Below are 24,207 nucleotides of genomic sequence, written 5' to 3'. Positions count from 1 at the left end.
TCAGACGCTGGGACCCACAGGCATTCCTTTCCTCTTACTGGAGTGGAAGATAGACAGAACCGAGGCTCTATGACCGCCACAGTGACTGAGCAGAGATTAGCCTGGATGGTAGGCTGCATCACAACAATGTGCCACTGAAAAACATCACAGCGCCACTTGTTGAGGAGAAAATTGTTCTTTCATTGTAATAGGGTACTGTACCCAACTTCAAAATCAAAGAATGTAAGTTGGACTTTTAACTGATTTTACAATGAAGACAACAAGTTTTCTCAAAACAGAATGAAAACATATTAGACTATATTTCCTAAAAGGCAACCGTGCCAAACCTAGTAGCTGGAAGAAGAGCAGTTTCTTTCTTTGCAATAGTCAGCTGTGTAAACCAGATATACTTAACTACATCATCAAGCTTTGGAGATTTACTGAAAGCTGACAAGAGTCTGACACCTGTCTTTGAAAGTGAGCTTAAAGACTGACTACACAGAGGATTTAAATGGCTGTTTGCACTTGGGATAAGAAAATCACACAATCCATGGATTTCAAATTAAAACAAAACTTTGGCTAAATGTTTGAGATTTACAGGAAGGAAAGTCAACATGCTCTGCGTTTCACCACAATTATTTATTTATTTATCTTTATATTTTGTCAGCTTATACCCTAACATGACTGTTCCTGGCTAGTTTTCACTAATGACATAAAAAAGGTCTGAGACAGTTGTGTGCTTTACATCTTCCTCTCTGCCATCAGCTGAAGTCCTACTGTACAAGGAAGGAAGTAACTAATTACGTCTACTCAAATTCATGTAATTAAGTGATTTTTTTTAGGGTACTTATGAGTAAGTTTGTAATTTTTTTGTAGCCAATAAGGCTATCCGATCACAAACGGGCCAATGAACACCCTGACATACAGACTGAAAAACTCAAAACTCTGCAGCAGGCCCAGGTTTGAAGGTGACCACGACCACTGAGTAGAACAGAGAAGGAGCTTTTAGACTGAAGATTTGGAGAAACAGAAAGCTTTTTGATTGAATGCCTTCTATTGATAATGCATTAAACATCAATGATTAAAAAAGTAACTAATCCTCTGAGTAGTGTACTTTTACTTCTGTATTATACGAGTAGTTTTACTTGTAATTGAGTAATACAGATGATATATAATATGTATAATATATATATGTAACTGTACTTGTACTTGAGTACAGATTTTCAGTACTCAGCTCCACCACTACTACTACACAATAATGTCAGATAACACAGTAGGCTGAATTCAAGCTCTTCTATATGAAAACACATCACTGCAAAACATTAATTACATAAAAAAAATAATTAACTGCACTGACTAATAACATATTTTCAAATACCAAAATTTCGAAGTATCTTTGTTGCGGTAATTCAATGATAAAAGAATGGGGAGGAGGAGAGGAGGAGAAGGTTTGCTGTTTCAGTGGCTGATGTATTAGGGGTTAGGGGCGGAGGGCAAATATGCTCAGTAGCTGAGGAGACATTTATTCTCTTGGGATTACTTAATAATCAGAAGAAAATGATAAAACAGCAAAGTAAGGAGACTGTATTGTCCATGGCTAGTCTAAAACAAGGCTGCAAATCACTGAAAATGTTAATTAGAAATACTTTGGACTAAGTAAACAGAGAAAATCATTACTGGACTTAAATGAGAGGTAAGACATGCTCATTTAATAGATGACACAGAGCCTTATTAAAAGACGCACTAAGTATTTCCAACTTCATTTGTAAGCAGAGTTGCAGTGAAACACACTCTTAGTGTGAAGTAATTGCTGTTTGCAAGCATCCTCTGCTTGTCAGCAGGTGGGATGTTAATCAGTCATGCCTACAACTGACCAGGCAAACCTTCCACCCTGCCTTTAAAAGAAGACATAAAGCTCAAGACTTCATTGTGTATTTCAGCTGAGATGCTTGTTTGTGCCTGAGAAGTGAACTGCTCTGTGCTTCTTCTGCAGCACAGCGTGGAAGTTCAGCATGAGAGCTGGCACGCCACACAGGACCACTTGGCCTGCGTTCTTTGGCTCCTTTAATCATTTTGATTGAATCATTTTAACTGGCCTGCATACTAAAACCTTTAACACAGCGTCCTTATGTGGATTCACTCTGCTTTACACTACTTATGGAGCCAATAACCTACAGAGATATCCAATGGCAAGGACCATGAGCCGGCCAACTGAGAGGGAGAATTCCCTCATGTTCCGAATGGAAAACAGTTTAACACAGGACTCACTGAAGGAATAATAATATGATATTTTACATGATTGCAGGTTTATAGGATCAGCATGTGTGACAGGTAACAGGTTGTAATCAGTATTGCTAAACTTAGTTTTAAGCTTCTGATGATTTCTATCCGAGCTTATACCCCTTGAATAACTGTTACAGGCTTAGGATGTATTAAGTGTTTGGGTTACATTCCTGGATTGATCACAAAAAGGATTAAAATACATATACTGTGGAAAAATAAGATGCAAAAAGGATAAAGACAGATAACATTTGCCCGAAATCTAAAGCAACACGTTCCACTGACCACAGCTTAAGATACAACAGAGAAAGGTGATGCAATTCAATTTCGGTGAACTTTGGCATGAAAATTCACACCATCTTGACAGTCCCTAAAGAATGAAAGAGCCAAAAATGAACACATCTATCATATTAGCTGTGTCACACAACCCACAAGAAGTCACTATGTACCAAGCTTCCAATGCCACCTCTTCGCGAGGATGTGTTAATGAATTCTGCTGTGCCACTTTCTGAACTGACTGGACAAAGACACATAATTACCAAGATGACACCCAGTAATCCCAACGTTACTCAGAAAGTGACTGTAGTTTGAGCTTTCTTTGGGGATGTTGTTCTGGACACAAAAACAGTGCTGGATAGTAGACACAAAAGGCCAGGACTACTGATGACAGTCAGCTGCTGACAGACACACAAACCACATCACAACAGGTCTGACTTGATATGCATTGAACACATAATCACAGCTTAGTGGCTTGCATGTCAGATCCACCTCTTAAGTGTTTTTAGGTTGTCAATTTGATGCACACATTGTTAGTTGCTCTATCATAAATTCATGATTTTTATGAGCTCAGGCCAGAAGGCTATAATATACCAACTTTGATGTCTCTCAAGTGACACAAACAGGACATTTCAACAGCATACACCTCCCTCTGCAAACACAAAGCACTGTTCTATGGCCCGTGTGTTTACTGTACCAACTGCTCACTGTCATGGAAAGTATGACTGATGTGACTTCCTCACAGTGTCCTAGCCTTCACACGTTGGACAAACTTGCTTCCTCATGTTGAATCCCTGCTCTACGTCAGTTTGCTCTGATACGGTGTTGCACAATAGCAATATAGCACAATAATCTATTTGTCTTGCTGCTCTGAGTGCCCACCAGGCCCAATGAATCAGTGCTTCACCGGACATAATAGCAGACAGATAAGAATTTAGCATCAGTGTTAAAAATCTTGATCTCAGCTGTGCTCCAACATCATACAAGAGGAATTAGCCGACTCCAGGGTGGTCTTGGAGTGTCATATTCAATGCTATGACATACTTGTCAGCAAGGTGGCTGCTGAAACAATGTCATCAGGCAAGAATATCCAAATGTTTGAAGAAAAGAGTAAGACAGATGTAGCTGTGTGTCTGAGAGGAAGCCAAGCTGAGTGTGGTTTATGTTTGAAACCTGAGCAGGAAAATTGCCTTAACACAGGAGGTCACCAAGCAGAAGCCACACAGAACTTAATCCTACTCATGCACAACATCAAAACACAGCTTCCTGTGACAACTGTCCAAGGCACAACTGCCAAGTAGAAACTGAAGTGGGCTAGCATGTAAATATGAGTAAAAATTGCCAACAGAGTCCATGCACACAGACACACACACGCACACGCACACGCACATGGAATTTCGACAGGTCATTAAACTCCATGTACATATCAAAGTGACAAAGGCATTAGTTGTCCCGCCCAAACAGGTGCAACAAAGCTGACAGGAAAATCAGGGAGGTGTCAATCATGGAAAAAGATTCAGAACACAAATTTATTCCGAAGTGGAAGAACACAAAAAACAGCTGAAGTGAATTATTAAGAGCTGCAAAAATGGCAGCAAATGCTGTTTTTGGCCTCTTAAATATGGAGATGTCCTGCTTTTCTCAGGTTTATATCATATTAATTTCTTTGGGTTTTAGACTAATAAATAAAAACCTTTTTAGAAATCCCCTGGGACTGGGACAGAAAGAAACTGGGACATTTTTACTTTAGACCAAAGTATTTATTGATAAATCTAGAAAATAAACAGCATTATTTTCAATAATGAAAAAAATCGTGAGTTTAAGTCCAATATTAGTTACAATATCACATTTATTCGTCATAAAAGTTTTTTAGAAGGTGAGAAAGAAATTCTTTAAAATCAACATAAAGTTATGCAATTAGGGTGTTGAAATGCGAGACATTTTATACTGGATGTCTGAGCTGAGTTTCTCTACCAGCACCTATAAAAAATAACATTGATATTGATTGATAAATTGAGTGCGAACAGAAAGAGCAATGTTATTCCAATGACAACATGCTAACTGCTACATTGCTAGCATCCCCCACTTAAAAGAACACTCTGCTTTTCCAAGTGTTCAGCAGCACCTTCAAACATTACTACTACCTTCAAGCATCCCAATCCAACTTCCTGGGAACCACAAGTGTGTATTATTTCCCATTTTTGACCGTGTGAAAGTCCCGACAATCTACTTTACGTCACTACACAAACATTTTTTGACTTTCCTTTAATCTTGAGCCCAAACGGGTACAACCAGCTGAGCTGCAGCCCTGAAAATAGACCCACTGTTATTGGACTATATTTTACTGACAATTCATCAATAGCCAACAACATGCTGACCGCAGGCTGCTCTCCTGGTGAGCTGGTCGGGAGACAGGAAGGCTCGGTGTAGTAGCCCTCAGTGTAATTCGGTCCTGATAACGACCTCCTTATCACTGCAGCAGACAGCTTACTCCTTAGCCGGCCACATGAGAGATAACACCATCAATCAAATGTGAACGAGTTCCTGCTGTTCCCACATTTCTTTTCCTACTTCCAGCACCAGAACTGTTATTCTTCTATCCAAGCCCAAAGTCTGACAAACCTCAGCTGGCAGGATCACAGACTTCACTGTTCTTGTCCATTACTACTATATATTGCTGTATTAAAGTGTGTATTCTTGTTATTATACTACAGTATTGTGAATAATAGATCCAAGGGCTTCTGTGTGTCCTTGCTCTTGGTGCTATTGGATCTATATCTTCATGTCATGAGGAGGCAAAATGAAAAATCAAGCCATTCCATGATCAATTCTCATTTACTATAAAGGCTCATTTGAGAAAATGGAGAGTGGATTTATAGGAATAACCGGTCTATCAATTAACAATATGGCTGACTGCCTCATTTCATAATGGACGTTCACGTGGGAGGCAGGACCAAGGATCATGGAGTACTGTACCAGAGCAGAGCACAGTTTAAATACTTTTCATAGACTGGAGAACGTGATTGATTACATGGAGTGTTACTGTGATGGCGCATTCTTTCACTGGCTGAGCAAACACTTGACTCATTTTGAACCCCACATACTTCCATATATCACCTGTGTATACCAATCTCATAAATATTTAAGAGTAATATTTAACAACAACAACCCCAATTTTGCTTTGTAACTATATTTAGTGAGATCAAAGAAGGTTACGTTAGCCTACTTTTGGTTTCAACACTCAACAATCTTTTGTTTTGTGTATAATATATTAACTGAGCACTGTTTACTGTGTGTGTGTGTGTGTGTGTGTGTGTGTGTGTGTGTGTGTGTGTGTGTGTGTGTGTGTGTGTGTGTGTGAGTGTGTGAGCATGGAGAAGAAACTAATCTTTTGGAGCATGCAGCAGCTTGCTACCAATGCCTTCCAATCTGAGCCTTCTGTGCTCTATCTTCAAGCAACACACTCTACTGCTATGAAATGATGCAGCTTTACACCCACTACTGATAAAATACTCCACTGTGTTCTGTTGTGTGTGTATGTGTGTCCGTGCCTGTTGCCCTTGCAAGCCGCCCGCCTCTGGTCTATTTTTGTAGGGTTGGAAACATTTGAGCATAATCGCATAACAGCATAAAGACATGATGAAGCTTGAGTGTACTGTATACAAATGTGAGGAGGCTCATAGACGAGTTTACATATATTAGGATGTAAATGCTGGTTTTGTTAAAGAAATTCAGAGGTCAAAGGACGTGGAAGAGCTCAGTTGTCTTTAGATGAGTGTGAAGTTGTTGCTGAGTGCAGTTCAGAGACACTTTGAAATGGAAATCTTACTGAGGCGCAGTGAGCTCGGGGCAGTGGAGAGATGTGAGCGTGAGGCTGATGATACCATCTCCACTGACAGGTTCCCTCATGCTTCCTGTCAGCCAAACCTCACTCAGCACTTTCCCCCTCCTAACTCCAAATATCTACACACAGGTGCAAGCGTATGCACCCATACAGACCTGAGTACAGACACAAAATACCAGATCTGTAACTATGCACGCATTAAGTGTAGACATGCTCACACAAATTACAGCACAAACCAGAGAGGAACAACCAACTTCTAACCTGTTTAAACAGCTTCTATAGCTCCAGGCCATATGAATCAAGACTCATCAGTCTGAGATCTGTTCATACGCATCTCAGTCAGAACTCATTAGTCAGGATTTCATCGTGACAGACATGACATGACAGAAAATTAGCTCATATCTCTTGTATTTAGCCAACGTATGTCTTAGTATTTAACATCAGCAGAGACAGACAGACACAAAGAGGCAGAAGTGATGCTGAGGCACACTACGGTACAACAGAAGCAGACCTGACTCTGTTTCCTCCTGTCTCCCCGCCTGGTTCCCCATGTTGGTCCGCTCCGCGACTCCCACTCTCCACACCGGGGCGGACTGATCCAAGAATCCGTGGCTGCGGGGGAGATGTGTGCGTGTGTGTGTCAGCTCAGCACCCACAACTAGCGCCGGTCAGCCACATAGAGACATAAAAATTCTTCTTATTCTTCCCCCCTTCTCGTCTTTTTCTTTCCTCTCCACTCCTTCCCGGGACTGTGTGGAGTGTGTGTGTGCATGTGTGAGCAGAGGCAGGCTGCGTGTCCTGTCAGAGAGTGGCTGCGAGGGTGTGTGAATGTGTGCGTGTCCTCCAGAGCGGTGACAGTATGTCACACTGGCGGACGGGCGGGCAGGCAGCGTTGTGTGCACTTCATTATTGCTGTGATGACTGGAATCAGCTCACAGGAGGAGTGGCTTCCCAGGCCACACACACGCATTAACACACCTCCTCCCATTACTGCCAGCCAGTTTACTCTCACCAATACCAGTTGAACAATGGTGAGATGAACCGTCCCTCTCGCTGGTACTGAAAAGACGAGGGAGGAAAGAGAGAGAGAGAAAGGGTGGAGGGAAGAAGGAAGGAAAGGAAAGGGACTAGTTGTATTTTTGGCAGAGGGTGACAGTGCAGCTCTTGTCTTTCCTTGCTAAGGGAACTTGTAGCCTGGGACCTCACACACAGCCTGCCTGCTCACAACTGCAATTTCCCAACAAAAGTCTTCATAAATGGGGAGAGGAGATGCTGGTCTGGGGGGATAAGAGGCCACCCCAGGCTCGCCGTACCATTCTCTCTACAACGTACCCAGCAGGGAACAATAGCATGTGTGTGTACATGAGTGCGCCTACATGTGTATAAAGATCGGGGGTGGTGTGCTAGTTTTGGTGGGGTTAGCTAGTGAGAGAAAGGCTTGTTTTTTTCCTGTGCTTTCTCATTTAGAATGTATGCATGTGTTAAATATTTATGATGGCAGGAGCTACATGAAGAAACCAAGTTGGATGGAGAATGACTTGTCATTTTCTTGTGTTTTTTGCATGCATGTGTAACTATCTGGAAAATCATTAAGAACTCCTATAAAAAGTCTGGCCACGACACAGGGAATTAGAAAATACTCTAACAAATTTCTGTCATTAATTAATTTAAAGAGGATAATTATAATTTATCTACAAACCAGAAATATCTCTACACCAGTTATCTCAGTAAGAAGTAAGAACAAAACACGCACATAAATGTTTTTTTAATGGTCCCCTTCTGAAGAGACAGCTGTAGTGTTTCATCCGTTTACAATAATACACTAAGACTTAACTATGTCACGTTATCTGCGTGTCTATGATACAGTATGTGAAGGTTCAAAAAGAATCCTGTTAGCTCAGGGCACAAATCTGTATGAAGCGCTATTTATCTGAAATTAAAATTCATCTTCACTGCATCATCAATTTTTTAAAGCTGTACTTGACACAGATATTTTCAGTAGGACGAGCATCTCTGTTGCATAAGCTCGGAGCAGCTACCAGCTTATTTCTGTTCATGTTCACTGCTGAGAAGAACCATGGAAATAAAAATAAATTTAAGCAGAATAATAAAGCAATGGACAGTTACAGTTTTAGCTGCATTTTTGCTCTTTATGTATTTGATAAACAAAATACTTCAAGCTCCAGGCTAGACATGCCTTTCAAAACGATCCCCAATAGCTGTGAGGAAGGTTTAGTTTGCTGCATGATTCTGCCAACATCAGGTTGAATATTCAACTATTTGACACAATACAGTACATGGCTGCTTCCAAGCCTTTTCATATTGTATGAATGTTGCATAATCTGTTGGTACACTTTCCTCTCCCTTTCTCAACACTCGCCTGCTCTTGGAGAAGCACATCTACCTTGGTAAACAAACATGCCTCTAATCCAGCTAAGAATGTTCTCCTCACCGCAGGACGTCCATCTCTGTGGGCCCAACAGGCCTCTTTCAAGATCTGGAGGGACAATTTCTCTCTGTCTTGCATCTTTAGGGGACTTGCTCGGGTCACAAGCTTCTCAAGGGAGGAATTTCAAACTTGATGCCAAAACTCTGGTCAACAAACCTAAAAGGGGCCAGGTGTGTTTATGTGTGACTTGATGCCAGATGCGTGGATACAGTGTTAATTCTGGACTTTGAAGCAAACCCTTTAGATGCGCTGCAGTGAGTGGGAGTAAAGCTATTCCTTCTTGCCATAATCCTTTTTACACTGCATGCATCAAAACTGGAGGAGTACATTATTATACTGTATGAACTGTAGTGTATATTTAGATTTGGACAGGGCAGTATAGGCTACATAAAAGATAAAGGTGTGGCTGATTTTGCATGTATATTTGTGTGCATTTACATGTACATGCATCTGTGTCTGTCTACTGCTCATGTCAGTGTGCGTCTCTCATGGCTGAGTGCTTGTGCAGGCTGAGGCGTCCCAGTGGGCTGAGGCGTGTTTGATTAATTCATCTGACAGATATGAGGAGCTCAAGGACTTTAGCCCTCTCTCCTCTCCTGCCTCCCAAACACTGACACACACAGACTGACAGGGTCCTGCTGGGACCACATGTTACTGGTGTCTGGATTCTGGTGTCTGAGCTGTGCATAGTACAACTCACACACACAGTCTGGGTTCATGCTTATCCTTCGCTGTGACTACTAACTAAGGTCAGCTGACACTTGCATCATGCATCCATCTTCCCTTTCTCCTGGCAGTGAATTGGCGTTACGAAGATATGATACAGACTATGAGCTGATTAATCGGGGAAGTCATAGTCCATCTGGTGATGCTAGCAAATCTCACATATGGCAAACAATCTCCATCAGTCACTCACAGCACACCTTTCATACAACTGAGGCTGGAGGTGAACGAAAAGGACATCCTGTTGTCTGGATAGCAGGGAAATGACACAGCAAAAAATACTGTGGGTTTTCTGTAAAACTTCAGCCTGTGGTATTTTACATTCAATCACAATAGAAAGCACACACAACATTTATTTGAATCAGCAAGTAGTAAACAGCGTGCAACAGCTCTCCTTGACTACTTGCAATCCTGACACTAATACTGTTAGTAGAGAAGATCCCAGGTGAGGATGACAGAAGAGTGAACGCTGTAGCATGAGAGAGTTCTTGGTGAAGCTAAGCTAATTCTGATGATTCACTTTTGTTGACTTGCTGAGTGAGACTTTTGAAGTGACAGTTTTGTGACACGTCACTCAGGAGAATGACAGCTTGCTGCAGAAACACAGTAAAACTGGCAGGTGCATGTGTTTTCAAATCTGCAAACTCCTGTAAAGACTCAACATATTTGTTCCAAACGTATACCTAAAGGCTAAAAATGTGCACAAGTGGAACAGGAAATATGTCGTAAAAATATGCACTTCAAATCTGTGATCTGTGATATAAACACTGAATTAACAACTAGCACTAAACAAATTGGGGTTTAAAGGGGAACTACATTGATTTAAAATCTTAAAGGATAACTAGCGTTTTTTACAACCTGGACCTTATTTCTAGCATAAAATATTATCATTTACTCACCCAGATAACTTTGGTGTCATTTGAAGTCGTTCGGGCGAAATTAGATCCAGTGTAGCGCCGATATATCCATATAATGCGAGTGACGGGGCACCGAAACACAGCCTCTATATAATGCATTATCTGCCACGAAACTAGTTAATTTCACCAATATTTTGTCATGATACGCTAGTGCTATTCCCCTCTGAGTCTGGGCTCATCTGTTATCAACATCCGGGGTCAAACTAGCAGTAGCAGCTACAGGTAAACAAGCCGGCTGTCGTGGGTGCACGCGCAGCTCAGAGACGACATCTTCAGAGGTAGTAGGTCATCCTACAGACCCCGGATGTTGATAACAGACAAGCCTGGACTCAGAGGGGAATAGCACTAGCGTATCGTAACAAAATGTTGGTGAAAAGAACTAGTTTCGTGGCAGATAATGCTCATAGAGGCTGCGCTTCGGTGCCCGGATCACTCGCATTATATGGATATACGCGGCGCTCCACTGGATCTAATTTCGTCCGAACGACGCCAAATGACACCAAAGTTATCTGGGTGAGTAAATGATCGTATTTTTTGCTAGAAATAAGATCCAGGTTGTAAAAAATGGTAGTTATCCTTTAAATTTAAGTCTGTTTATATGTCTAAAGGAGTACCAAGGCATATGTGAAAAAAGTTGTATTGTAGTGTATAGTTGTAACTGTATAGTTGTACTGCTTAGCTTTACAGAAGGCTATTTACAGTCTGATAATTGCCTAAAAAGAAAAGATTACAAGTTTGAAAATTAAAAAAATCTGAGGCTGTGGAGTCAGAAAGAAGTGAGTTCACCAGACGTCTGTAGGCCACTCCTCATCTCTGCTTGTAGCCAACAGCTCAAGGCTACATTACCCGCTACTAGCATAATGGCACACCTGAAGCTCTGTAATTAGTTTTTATAGAAATGCAATGCTAAATCGGTGGAGTACTCTCTACAACTATTAGCACTTGCAAATGTGATATGCAAAACGCTACAGAGGCTGGGGTAGAGCTGGATAATGCTAAAGCAGTGCAATTCAAATACCATCTCTGACTCTTAAAGTGCTAGACTACAAGTATACTTCAGTGAATCAGACATGGAAAAGACTCGCTAAAATACATTCACTTTAAGCTCAGCTCTAACAATCAATGTGAAAGCATCGACGGAACAGACGTGAAGGAAAGCGCCTGTCAATGAGGTGGCCATTTGTAAAGTTCTGCCCTGCAGTCATCCCATCAGGCTTGTTATTTATAGATCAGGACAGTCTTATCTCCTTCTGTCTCTTCTCCTTGCACACTCCACAGGGACTCCTCTCCTAGTGAAAGCTTTCCTTAATTATTGATGAGGTGTTTTAAATAAGTCATCAAGATGAGGCTGGGTTTTAACCCATTGTCTGACAGCACGGTAGAGTTGGTTAAGTGCCAACTGGGATAAGGACAAGCCTCCATTAGCAAAAATAACTGTTTTGACTCATTAGTGCGGCATGCTGTGAGGGCAGGCAAGGGCGGGGTCAGACTGTCAGTCAGCCGACCTTTTAAGCCGATGTGTCTGTCCCATGAACTTGAAGCCTTTAAGAAAGACAAATACCTTCTATCAGATAAGAAAAGTGACTACAGTGTGGTTTGTCATTTGTAAAAAGCCCACAGCTGCATAGCTGACATCTAATTGGAAGTAAAAGATAAGGGACTGTGAAAATATTTTCAAAGGTTACAAAAACAATTGCAGTTTATACCTTATGTGGGCAATCTCAGTGGATTTAATCCAGGGAGAGAGGGTAGAATTTCATGACTGAGTTGAGACTGACTGTTGCACAAATCAGAATTTGCAGTATTTTCAAAATAACTCTCGCACAAGAAGGACCTTATATTGTTAGTTTCTCTGCTTTTCCATGTATGCAAAGCATCTCAGGCACATCTGACCCAGTTATGATAAAATAAATGATGCAGATTCTCACCACCGCAGTCCTCATTCCTACTTTTTAATTAGCAATGATTTGCTAAATTGGGTGGGTGTGGGTACAATTACAGTTCGAAAGTAGAAGGGCACATGGAGACCGTAGACCTTCAGCAAGGCTAATCTTCTAGTATTCTATGATATGCAAATCTGCAAGCGCAACCACTGAGAGGTCTGGATGTATTTCTAAAAATATCTGAGTTATGTCAAAATATGGTTGTGCTTAGCTGAAGCCTCATCCTCTCAGCTATGCATTTATTATGAGCTTGTAAACTGAAAATATTTCACATACTTAACATCGGTGAAAACTAGACAACCAGAATGTATAAACTGAAATAACATCATGAACATGGCAGGTTGTTCTCAAAAGCAGCTGTTACAAAAAACTTTTCACAAGGAGGAAAATTTTGAATTCTTTGTGGAAATCAGAAAACATAATGTTGAGCTTCAAATATGTGTGTATTTACATTTCCACACCTTAGCTTGTGTTACAATTGTACTTGTTTTCCCATGAAACTAATGACTGCTTTTTGTATGGAGTTTGAGCACATGTGTAGGCTATCCCAGAGGATTACTGGTAGCCCTGAATGTGGACTGTGATAAAGAGAGATCATATGTCATGTCACTACTGAAGTGTACTACTGTCTACAGTAATTTAAGATATATAGCATTTATTCTGCCAAGGCTAAATATACTATTTTGATATGTTGACAAAGGGTAAAATCATTCTTGTATCCTCCCCGGGATTCAAATCTAAATCTAAGAGTTCTTCCTTGGTCCCTGCTACACACTTCCACTAAGTTTCATGAAAATTGGGCAACTAGTTTTTCCGTAATCCTGCAAACAGACAAACAAACCAAACTCAAAACGTATCCGACTTGTGGAAGGTAACAAGATGCTGTATTTTTTGTTGGACAGAAATCAGGTGCATCATTTCTAGAGTGAACAAATGATGGTGCACAGCGTAATAATCTTTGACTCCATACAACTTCAGTAAAAGTGTGTTTTCAAGGATCATGCATCCACATTCTAGTCACAAAATAAATTTGGACGGCCTCTGAGAAAAGACTTACTGCTTGACAGGTATGATGACAGTTCTGCAGCAGTGTGCCTTAGAGCCCCCTGAGTCCTGATTGCTCCTGTCAGTGTGTAATGTCACATATCAGCTAGGGAGGAGTTTGTATGTTTGAGACCAATCTGACGACACTGAGGGGTGCCAGCATCACTGAGACACATCTCAGTATCTCAGTGAATATGTTTATCCCAAAATGTCATAAAGCAAATCCTGAATTTTTTAATCCTCTCTTCAACCAACCAACCAACAGATTTTACTTCTGAGATGTCCCTTCTACATCAATAAATATAAACACTCAACATTTCAGAGCATTACATCAATACATCTCAACATCAATGAGTTCAAAATACCACAGGTCACAACCTCAATCTATATTCAAATCATGCCATTTCCCCCTGTGTGGCTATATCAGCAGAAACTCGGCTTGGAGAGCAGCGGGCTAAATGATGATTGTCGCTGTAAGCATGCATGGTTAACCATCACTGCTCTTTCAGGTGTCACATTTGATTTTCCACCTGCTGATTATCTTGATTTTTGAGACCTGTTTGGCACATCCACTCATTGTCTGTTGTCATATGTCTTGATGTGCACTGGTGCAGAGTCCCAACCCAGGTGCAGAACAATACAGTTTGCCTGATGGGAACATGACATTGAGCTAAAGCCACCTTTCTTGTCATTGGTGTCCTATGTAGTTTTAGGTAAGAAAAAGATACACCAGTAAGTGTATGTCTGAGGGCGTTTAGTTGTAATTTGTTTTTACTAGATTTTTGGACAATCAATTTTATGGCAATTATTTTGCAGGAAATCTGACCTGGTGGGGGACATTAAGAGTAACTAAATAGCCAATCTTCTTGCTGATGGTCTACAGTATGTAAGCCATACAAAGGTCGTAAGGTAGTATGTTTAAGAAAGTGCAAATATTAAGTGACTATAAATTCAGTGAAATTATTTAGATGAAATATGTTTGATAGATCAAATCTTCCTTCTTCTAACATGATTCATCTTTTTTTTTAATTGGCACACAAAGTTGGTTGGTTCATCTTAAGCTAAAATGATTTAAAGAAAATGTATGGAAAAACATCTGAAGGATAATTTTGCTCCAACAGTGATGGCAAACACCCTCTTGGGCTCAGGGACCAGAATGCAAAACAAGCTCAACATAAAGTAACCACTCTGCCTGATGCTAATTGCAGCTAGATAACAGCATCACAACTCTGCCCTATTTTAAAGATGTTTTGTTTAACACCAAGAATTATTTAACAATATTCCAGTCCTCAAATTTGGTTGGCTACCAGAAGTTGGCTAGTAAAACTAGGCTAGAAGACGTACGTTAAGAGTAATGAATTTATCATGAACAGCACAACAGTGGGAATCTGTTCTTGTCCTTGGGTGTGAAAACACTTTGAAAAACCAAACTTTGGTTAATTAGAGCCCAATCCGTTGAAAGCTGATCATGGTCTAATTGTGTTTGAAAGAACCGTGAGCCTCACTTGGCCATGGTTCCACAGCTCCTCTGGAGTCTTTTGTCAAGTAGAATTCAATTATCTTCGCTTCAGCACAGCAACCCTTTGAAGAAGTATTTCACTGGAGCACAGCATCTATCTACACACTGTGTGGATGAGCCGCCATAAACAAACACAGCTATCTCCCTCACAGGATTTTTTCCAAGATGGGTTGTAAAAACATTAATTACTGCAAACAAATCCCTGTCATTATCTACCGCTATATTTGTCCTTCATGTAATACATGTTTTGCTATCAGGTGTATTTGTAGTTGCTCCATTTATTCATTGGCACGTCTGGCTCATACAGACTACAATACTACCACACAAGTTAACAGACAGTATTAAAAGTAGCATGGACCACAAATATCCATCATCAGCAGGCCGTAGTATCTGTCCCATATATGTCTAAGTAGGTGCATTATTAAATAACTAGAAAAAAATGATCAGCAGAATGTGAAGAAGAACAGGTTTGACATTATGACGTATGTACTGTGTCAAAGCGATATCTTCTAAAGTTACCATGCTGATCTGCTAGCCCTGTCCAAAAGCTCCTGTACTAGTATTGTAAACACCAATATGTCCCAGGTGCTCCAAGCTCCCTGTCTGGACTGCTAACTGCATGACTAGTGGTAAAGGGCTGAATTAATTTTGAAAGCAGAGGTGATAGGTACTTACAGTACACTTATCCACATTTGGACAAATCATGTGTACTGTGAGCCACACAATGATGTGAATGTTTTCCTGATTCCTGAAGACAAACAGATATAAAATCATCAAAATATTTTAGGTAACTGGGATTATTTCCCTATCTTACACTAACCAGCTCGGTTTGTTTATATTTAAGTTGTCTTCAGAATGTTTTTTAATTCATGTGCACAATTTATATGTGAGAAGGGAATTAAAATTCCCATGTTCATGTCTTTAGTGGAGTGGAATTTAAGGATTTGTCTAAAATAATGTGTGCTTATACAATAATTGCATACAGAATAAAAGAGCATAAGGTCACGACATTTTCCTTTCATTCAGAGCTCTGGAGTGTTTCTCTGGGTTGAAAATGATAATGCATAAACAACAGTAACAGTACTGAACTCTTAACCAACACATAGCAACACTTACTCTATATGCACATCATAACAACATCAAAAGACCAGCCAAAAACACCATCAACATTATTTCTCCTTCTCTTGCCCGTGAATAGAAAGAAAGCTTCGTCATTTGTCATCCAAAACATAGCCTGCTGTTCACACGGCTGAACAGATGTGTCTGTGGAGCAGACTATGAATGCATCTAGTCTCTCAGTTTTGGACCAAAATCTTGAGAACCACAGTCCTCAGCCACCTGCACCTCATCAATGCCAACCGAATGAGACTAAAGCGAGAAAAGAAAAAAAGAGTGAAGGGTATAGAGAAGCATCTCTCAAGCTGATAGTTACCACCAGCACCTGGGAGCTGCAGCAGGCAGCTTTAGTGATGTACTGTGGCCCTCTAGTGGTCACAATCAGATGTAGTATTTTCAGTGTTAAATACAAAATACACGTGATACCCATAATTTGTGAAGATTACAGCTCTTTCCCAGCTTTCTCAGTCTCTGATATGAGTCATCTGAAGATATTTGACAGGACTGGTAGTTCCTTACCAGACAGGCTGCGAGGGCGAGCCTCAGCAAGATCTGAGATTGCTCCAGTAGTAACAGTCTTCTTCATCCTGGAGCCAGAAGCAGCGGCTCCAAGTGCAGGCTTTGTCAAGGCATCATCACTGCTGGCTCTTTTCAGCTAGAAACAAATCTGCTGTTAGTGCTCACAATAAAAGGTCAAATAATGCTATGGATTGATGAAATAAGATGCATCACTCAGTAAGTGTCATCATGTAAGTTTGTGGTAACTTGTAGTGAATTTGTGACTCACCCTGCTGAGGCGCTGGTCTGAAGCCAGCATGCTGGAGGATCTGGAGGTCTTCATGGCTGTGGAGGAGGTGGTAGAAGAAGAGGGAGTCAAGGAGGCCTGCCTGGTCCGCTCCTGGAGTCCCGGCTTGGGCAGGCCCACCTTGGTGGCGCCCGTTTTCATCATGGCTGCGTGTCAGCAAACTACACCTGAGAGAAGTGCAGAGAAGAGAAGAAATCAACTTTTGGTAATGGTAATCCTCATAAAAAATCAATAGCACTAATGTTCCTGTGCATTCACTGCAGTACAGCAGAACATCTTTCCTGGAGCTGGTCGGCAGATTCTTCGAAAAATGAATGCTTGGTATTGTCTCATTGACAATTTGCTCTCTTTAAATACTGTACCACACTGTCTATGGCGCCAGGGCCACTTTTAAACATTGCTTAAATATAGGCCCATGGTCTTCCACTAACTGGAAAAGCAGTCTGAACAACAAACAACTCTCTGAGAACAGTAAGACAAGTGATACTGTAGGTTTACATGTTTCTCATGTAAACCTACTGCTTTGGGCTGTCCAAAAATCATTATAAAAACACTTGTTGATATTTATTTTTAGCCTTGCACTCATGTAAATTCCTGACTACAATCAATATATTGATTAAAGGGGCTCTATGTTATGATTTGAAGCAATTTACATGTATTAATCACTTTTTTATTGACCAGTTTAAAGTTGTTTAATGCTGCTGGACAGTGGATTTATTTGTGAAAGACTCAGGTCACATTTTCCATGACAGTCCAAAGGATGCACGTTCTTGAGTTCCTTGTCTCGGTGCCTCTCTTTGTTCCACTAACAGAGAGCAACAGTAGCTAACGTTAGTTAGTAGTCTACTAACATAAACAAATGACCGGCTTACAGCACGACATAGAAGTTCCACAGAGCCTCTTTAAACTACGTAACAATGTTAAAACAACACTGACAAATGATGGATTTTGGCCCAAAGCTGAAGATTCTGCCTCTTTCCTATGTCGGGCAGTATAGAGCTATATCTTTCAAGGAAATGACAACTACTGCAAAATAATGTATAAAATAAAAATTACTTTATGTAATGCAAATAAGACGATTATACTGTATTAACACTGGCTGAAGGCATTTTGTGGCTGTTCCAAAATATACGAGCCAAGAGTTGCCTCTGAGGGCAGATAAGGTTATTCCAGTAGCAACAGCATTGAGCTGCTTCCTGCCAGAGGGAACAGAGAGAGCAAAATGTATTATCTGATTGTTCAAACCAGCAGCACTGACCAACACACAGCACTACAGTATCTCCACAGATCTAGAAGAAGTTACTCAGCCTGCTACAGCCACAACTGTTATTCTTTTGTAAGGAACATAGCTAAAAAGCAGTGCAACACTGCCTTATTTTTTCTAACTCCAAGGATGTGGTCACAGAGACTGTTAAAGGTGTGCATTTGATGTCCAGAAGGAAATGTACTCATCTGGGCAGAGAGTAGCTGTAGGAAATGGAAGGAGGTAAAAGTGCACTTAACCAAGGAGAGTGTGTACTGGTAAAGAGCTCTGGAGCTCCCAGTGGACTGGCTGAGTCATTGATCAGGGTGGGGGTAACCTGATCTTCTGCCTCTGAGAGGCACAGTGCTGTTAGTGGGGATACCCTCTAGTCTCAGCAAGCAGGGAAATGAGTTAACTCCAGACAGGGCCATCAGGGAGGACCGTTATTTTTCCCTTCTGCTCTAGACTTCGACATTGAATTTATTGAATTTGTTCAGACAACAGTTCAGAGCAGGGAAAGGGATGCTGCAGTAGTGACTAACAATCAGCAGTCTAAGGTGATTAGATGTTGACTTTCCAGAAATATTATTTCATATATTTATACAGTAATTTAATAAGTCTAACTAGAATCCGGTTTATTAAAGGAAAACATGTCAAAAATGAAAAACCTTCATTAGAATGCAGTTAAAACAACAGTTATAAGTAAACTAGACATCTAATAAACCTTCACTTTACAGTACAAGCAAATTTGGCCAGTTTCTAAATCAACAAATGCATACATCCTGGAATTTACTTTATATTAATGTGCTATACAGTTATTGTTGGGGATTCATGTCCTGTCTATAAAGCCCATTTCTAATCTAGATTACGAGAAGAACAAAATAAGAAAAGAAGAATATTAAAAGAAAAAGAACATCTCATCTGCACCTACAGAAAGAAGTAATTAATAAATCAATCAATGCACAGCATAACACATACTATGTGTTCCAATGTAAGTGCTCCAAGCTTTGAAGCTAATCTGACATAGTGGACATACAATGTAATTACAAGATCACATGATGCACACTGGCCCTAGAAGACTTTTTTTCCCCATCAGCTTACATTGAGAAAGATGACTGTTTATAATCATCAACAACTAAATTTGTTTGCCTCTGAAGGTGTGGTGAGGTCCGTGAATAAATTAACAAACCATGCGATGATGGGTACTAGGAGCGGTGTAGGCACTAACCACTAAAGACAATACAGGTGATCAACACCAGTAAAATGTTCCCAGCAGAGAGCTACAGTTTGTTATATTTTACACTGCTGTCTTATTAGAGAATGTTTGTGGGCGCTTAGGGGCTTATCTCATTATAAGGCACACTGTATGCACTGTTTGTTGCTCTTATGAAAGCGTGTGTCTCCCTGCTGGTCCATCATATGATACTAAGACCTCTCTGGGCAAGATCCTGTGACTAACTCCTGAACTGTCTGGTGGTCCAACACCTCGGCTGCAATGGCTCACCTCCCTTAGATCGCTTTACAAGGCTACAGCACCACTCATTGCCAAGCAAACATTAGATCTACTCTGATGTCTGTGAAATCTGAAAGAGGATGTGCAACAAAATTGAGGATGTTCCCCTTGGGGTTATCTTATTTTCTCTTTTGAAATAGGAGGGAACTAAGCAACAACCAAACAGTTTTGTGGAATAAATAATTAGATCACGCGACTATGAAACAATAATGTAATGTTTGTAAACATAAGACTTTTAAATTGTTAGCCTCCTGTAAAGCAAAAGTCTGCACAGTTCAAGTCTAATCTAGTTTGTTTTCACCTTCTTTGAACCACTGCAGGACTCAGTTCTGCAAATACGACCTCTCTAGATCCCTCTGCAGAGTAATGATTCTCAGGAGCCAGAACTGCGTCCCACTTACCCAACAACGGCCTAGTTAGGAACCCAAATGTCTTTGAGAGACAGACAGCACCGAGTTGTATTTTAAACTTGAACTACCAAAGAGTTGGGATACAGAGTGTGCGCTGGGTACCTCCCTGTAAAGGCAACTTGGCTAACAAAAATGACATTTAGTGACTTTTACTACACTACAGCTTGCGTGGTCTGACAAAACAAGTACGTAGGATGACGACATCGTGGCTTAAACAAGGCTGGTGGAGAACTAAATACAGAATTGCTAAATACAAAAATACCCAATTAGAAAACCAAATATAATTTGCACTCACCACAACTTATGGGTTGTCATCTGACTTAATTATATTGCTTCCAAAAACAGGAAGAAGAATGTAAAGGCTGAATATGGGACATAATGGCGGAGGAGCTTATTTCCTCCAGCTTATTTCTGACGGTTGCTGTTGGACTAGACTGCTGAAAGGAGATAAGGAGAAAGCACTGGGAGTCGAGACCAACTGTTATCTGTTTGGTCCTGATGAAAAATCTCTCACAGACCATCTGATGTGACACAAGCCTGAGGGAGAAGACAATACGCTTTCATCACACTGGGAAGATCAACACTCGAACATTTTGTAAATAGATCACCAAATCAGATTCAATCAAGAAATACAATAAACACATTTGACATGTCAGACAACGTGACTTTAGTAATTTAAGTAGAGCAGCAAATACAAAAGTAATATAGTCTATGTACACATACTGTACTAGTATTTAGAAAAAAAAATTATTTCTATTTTTACTGAAAAGAGCAACATGTATCATTATTTTAAGGTGCACCCTGCCACAGAAATGTTACCCAGCAAAAAAGGGACAGATGTTCAGACAAAACCAATAATTATTCCTTACAAACCTGCTACTATATGGGTTCCAGTGGAAATATTGTCTTACATGTACACATTCATTGCACAGATGTGTAACTTGGCCTGCTTGTCTTGCCACAACCACAAATGGCCTCAGATCATGGAGGGAAATCCCAGCTAACCAGTCCTGATCTTTGACCTTCAACGCAGGTCGCCCTGGTAGAATGCAGGACAGGTTGTGGCACTGAGCCTCACACATTCAGTTTATGTGTTTGTGTAGAATATTGAGGGACACGAAGAGTTGCATCTTCCCCCTATTAGAACACTTTGTGCAAGAGCACAAACATCCTGTCACTGCCATTTACACAGACTTTAAAAAAAACACTGATCAGATGAGGAAACTGCAGATCTGCAAAGAAGTGGCTGCAAAACCTGCTGTCTTGATGTGGTAGCACTTAATTAGGCAAAGTGCATTCAGGTGTGACTGTACTGCTTTGCTCAAATCAATCCACAGGGAATCACTTAAATAGATTCAAACACAGCAACAAAGCATAACCAACCAACTTTACAGCTATGTTGAATTAAGAAGTGTCTTTACCATCATGCCATGGGCATTAAAATGTTTGCTTTATCGCAGATTCATGTTCATTTACACCAGAACACCAAAAGCTGTAACACGAGTGATTCAACTAATAAGCATTCCGTATGCTCCTGATTGTATTTAAAAAATATATATACATATATACACACAAGAAAAAATAGAAGATGCTAGGTCATAGTGAGTCATCACATCCTCTCTTGGCTCATTGGTTTGCATGTGAACCTTTAAAAAGCTGACATAAACATAAATATTACAAGCTCTCAGCTTAATATTAGCCTAAATACAGCAACCTCTAAGCCATTGTTCTAAAACCTTGTGTAAATACTACTACTCCTGTATAGAGTACTTCACAGGTTACAAAGTTTAGCCCAGGCCACGTTTCTCTTTCATAATTGTACTTTCTGTGGTTGACAGAAATGTGAGAAACCTGGCAGAAATATCACCAGCAGATGTTTTCAGTCACTTCTTTCTTCCTAACTCATTATATGAAATGACTTCAGTTTTTCCCTTTTCAAACTTTCCTATTCCTATCCAAAGTCGCTAAACACATTTTGAATCCAAAATAAACTCCATAGTCCCTATAAAGCTGCGAAAAATGACTTGAACACACAACAACATATTCCAATATCATCTACGAGCTTAAAGTAGTGAGTAAAGAGAAATACAGCGATGGCAGATTGGTGTCAGAGAAAATGCTGAAGAAGTTGCAGTACACTCACGTGTTTGGATGCTGTCCTAGAGCCTGCCCTCTGCCTCAGTGCCCTGAGGCACAATTGACCAAAATACTCGTCCTTTGCTGAGCTCTACAGAGAAAAACTCTGAGGGTCAGGAGCAACGGCTGTCTGCTTCAATACAGCAGTCAAGATGAGGAAGTACTGCAGGCTGCCAACCGCTATGCTGCATGTGCTGTTGCCTCTTCCACTCTCTCTCATACAAAGAGGAAGAGAGGGACGGAGTGTCAGCCACGGGCATGTTTTTCTCCTCTCACTGTTTTTCCAGAGTTTTTTTACTTGTGAAACTCAGACGGCAAGAAAAGGAGACTGGACCAGGAAGAGGAGGAGGAGGAGGAACAACTCTCCAACATGTGGCACTGAGACAACTAGCCATGCACTGTTTGAATGAGGGGAATGATTTTTATTATGATCACACAGCATAAACCGCTGTTGTCTAAAATGCAGCTATCTGCACTTTGTTCTCAGGACAGTGGCTTCCAACTTGGTTTAACCTGAGAGCATGTGTGTCTGTGGTTTGTAGGCCAGACACAACTGTTCCATTGCATTCCTAAATTAAAAACCACAGCCGTGTAAAGTACCTGTGCTGCTTCAGTAACGTTTTTGTGCACTGCAGTATGTCCGACTTGTTGAAGTAGAGTTGGAAAATAAAGACTGATTTATGACATTGTTATGAGTTCTTTTTTCCAAAGGGATCTGTAGGCTGTTTGGGTACAAACAGCAGCGACAAACACTGACAAAGCCAGTCTTTGTCTCAAAAACACTTCTTAATGTGAGGGTGGATCATTTGTGGAGGGGTCTGCATTTTATTGCTCTACCATTCTGTTCTAATTTGGATCCCACAACGTGCGGCATGCCAAGGCCGTGGAGCATGTGGGTAGAGAGTGTACAACGCTCTGGTCTGGGATGAAACAAGCTTCAGTTTGTGGCAAGTGGTAAACGGAGGAACTTGGTCTGACCACACCCCTACACCACCACAAAAACTGCTTTTTAAAAAGAGTGCCGCAAAGGGTTGAGAAACAGTTCAGAATGCTTTTTTTTGGCACCACATTCTGTCTCACACCCTTCTGGACACAGATTTTGAGTGTGATTTGACGTACACTGCATGTTTTGGAGGACACAAATTCTGTAACGGTGCCTCTAGCAGACACTAACATATTGATTGAACTACTGCCTGCCACTTTGTTAAAAGCTGTACATTGTACCGTTCCTGTCATTGTTCACTGCCAGTGTTCATATGACTGTGTGGCAACTGGAAATTACACCATTGACCACAGAAAATACTGGTTTGAGGGGTGGGTGATCTGGCAAAAAATAATCTATTGACTTGCAATCACAATCAACGATTTCACTTGCAACTTTTTGAAATGCAGTGCAGACTATAAGCAGACCTCATATCACCTATGAATTTCTCCATTTGAAGCACTGAAACTACATTGCATAAAAGATAGTTATTGTTATACAAGCTTCTCATTTTGCCATGTTGCTAGCTATACAGTAGCTCACATTTCATTGTTTTCATACATCACCCAAGGAAGAGCCATATGATGTAAGTCATCCAATTAGCGTAGCCACCTAGTTGGCTATATCACTCTACAGGTTTTTTCATTTAGAGTGGATCTGCTAGTCTCTACAAATCACCAGAAAATCGATTGTTGACCTTCAAGATCGATGACAATCTAAAATCGTCAGATCCCCAGCCCTACTTGTTTCTAAAGTTAAGAAAGTGTCTGTTGAAATTATGTATCATGACACTTAAATCATAGTCAAGTAAACATTCTTGCTACTGTTTTATTTCGTTTTTTTTTTTTTAAGTGGTAAAGGAAAGCCATCTGTAAAGATAAAGTAGACAAATGCGACTTGTGGTTTTCTATTTTCTATTGTAGTCTACCCTTTATGATAGTCTGCAGTGCTCAACAAACGTGCTTTATAGGAGAGATATTTTAAAAATAATGATCCATGGCAGGATTTCAAATCAACACAAGGAAGTG

General features: G+C 40.6%; 1 protein-coding gene across 3 annotated transcripts in view; it reads right to left on the bottom strand.

Annotated features, from left to right (window-relative positions):
- The window catches only part of specc1 (sperm antigen with calponin homology and coiled-coil domains 1), a 78,257-nt gene that overhangs the window by 44,520 nt on the left and 9,530 nt on the right, over nt 1-24,207 (bottom strand). The window contains exons 1-3 of one of the 3 annotated variants that reach the window (XM_084372839.1): nt 22,205-22,358; nt 16,878-17,062; nt 16,610-16,745 (exon numbers count right to left, since the gene is read on the bottom strand). In XM_084372839.1, coding sequence (XP_084228965.1) covers nt 16,610-16,745; nt 16,878-17,039 — 298 coding nt within the window. In that variant the 5' untranslated portion in view covers nt 17,040-17,062; nt 22,205-22,358. Of the gene's footprint in view, nt 1-6,890; nt 7,289-16,609; nt 16,746-16,877; nt 17,063-22,204; nt 22,359-24,207 lie in introns of those variants that run through there. The other 2 variants (XM_084372838.1, XM_084372840.1) reach the window with 2 other exon arrangements.

Source organism: Pagrus pagrus (assembly GCF_965226575.1).
Source record: "Pagrus pagrus genome assembly, chromosome: 14".
In the NCBI taxonomy this organism is placed as follows: Eukaryota; Metazoa; Chordata; class Actinopteri; order Spariformes; family Sparidae; genus Pagrus; species Pagrus pagrus.
Note: the sequence above shows the minus strand (reverse complement) of the source record. Positions and strands in the feature narration are given on the sequence as shown.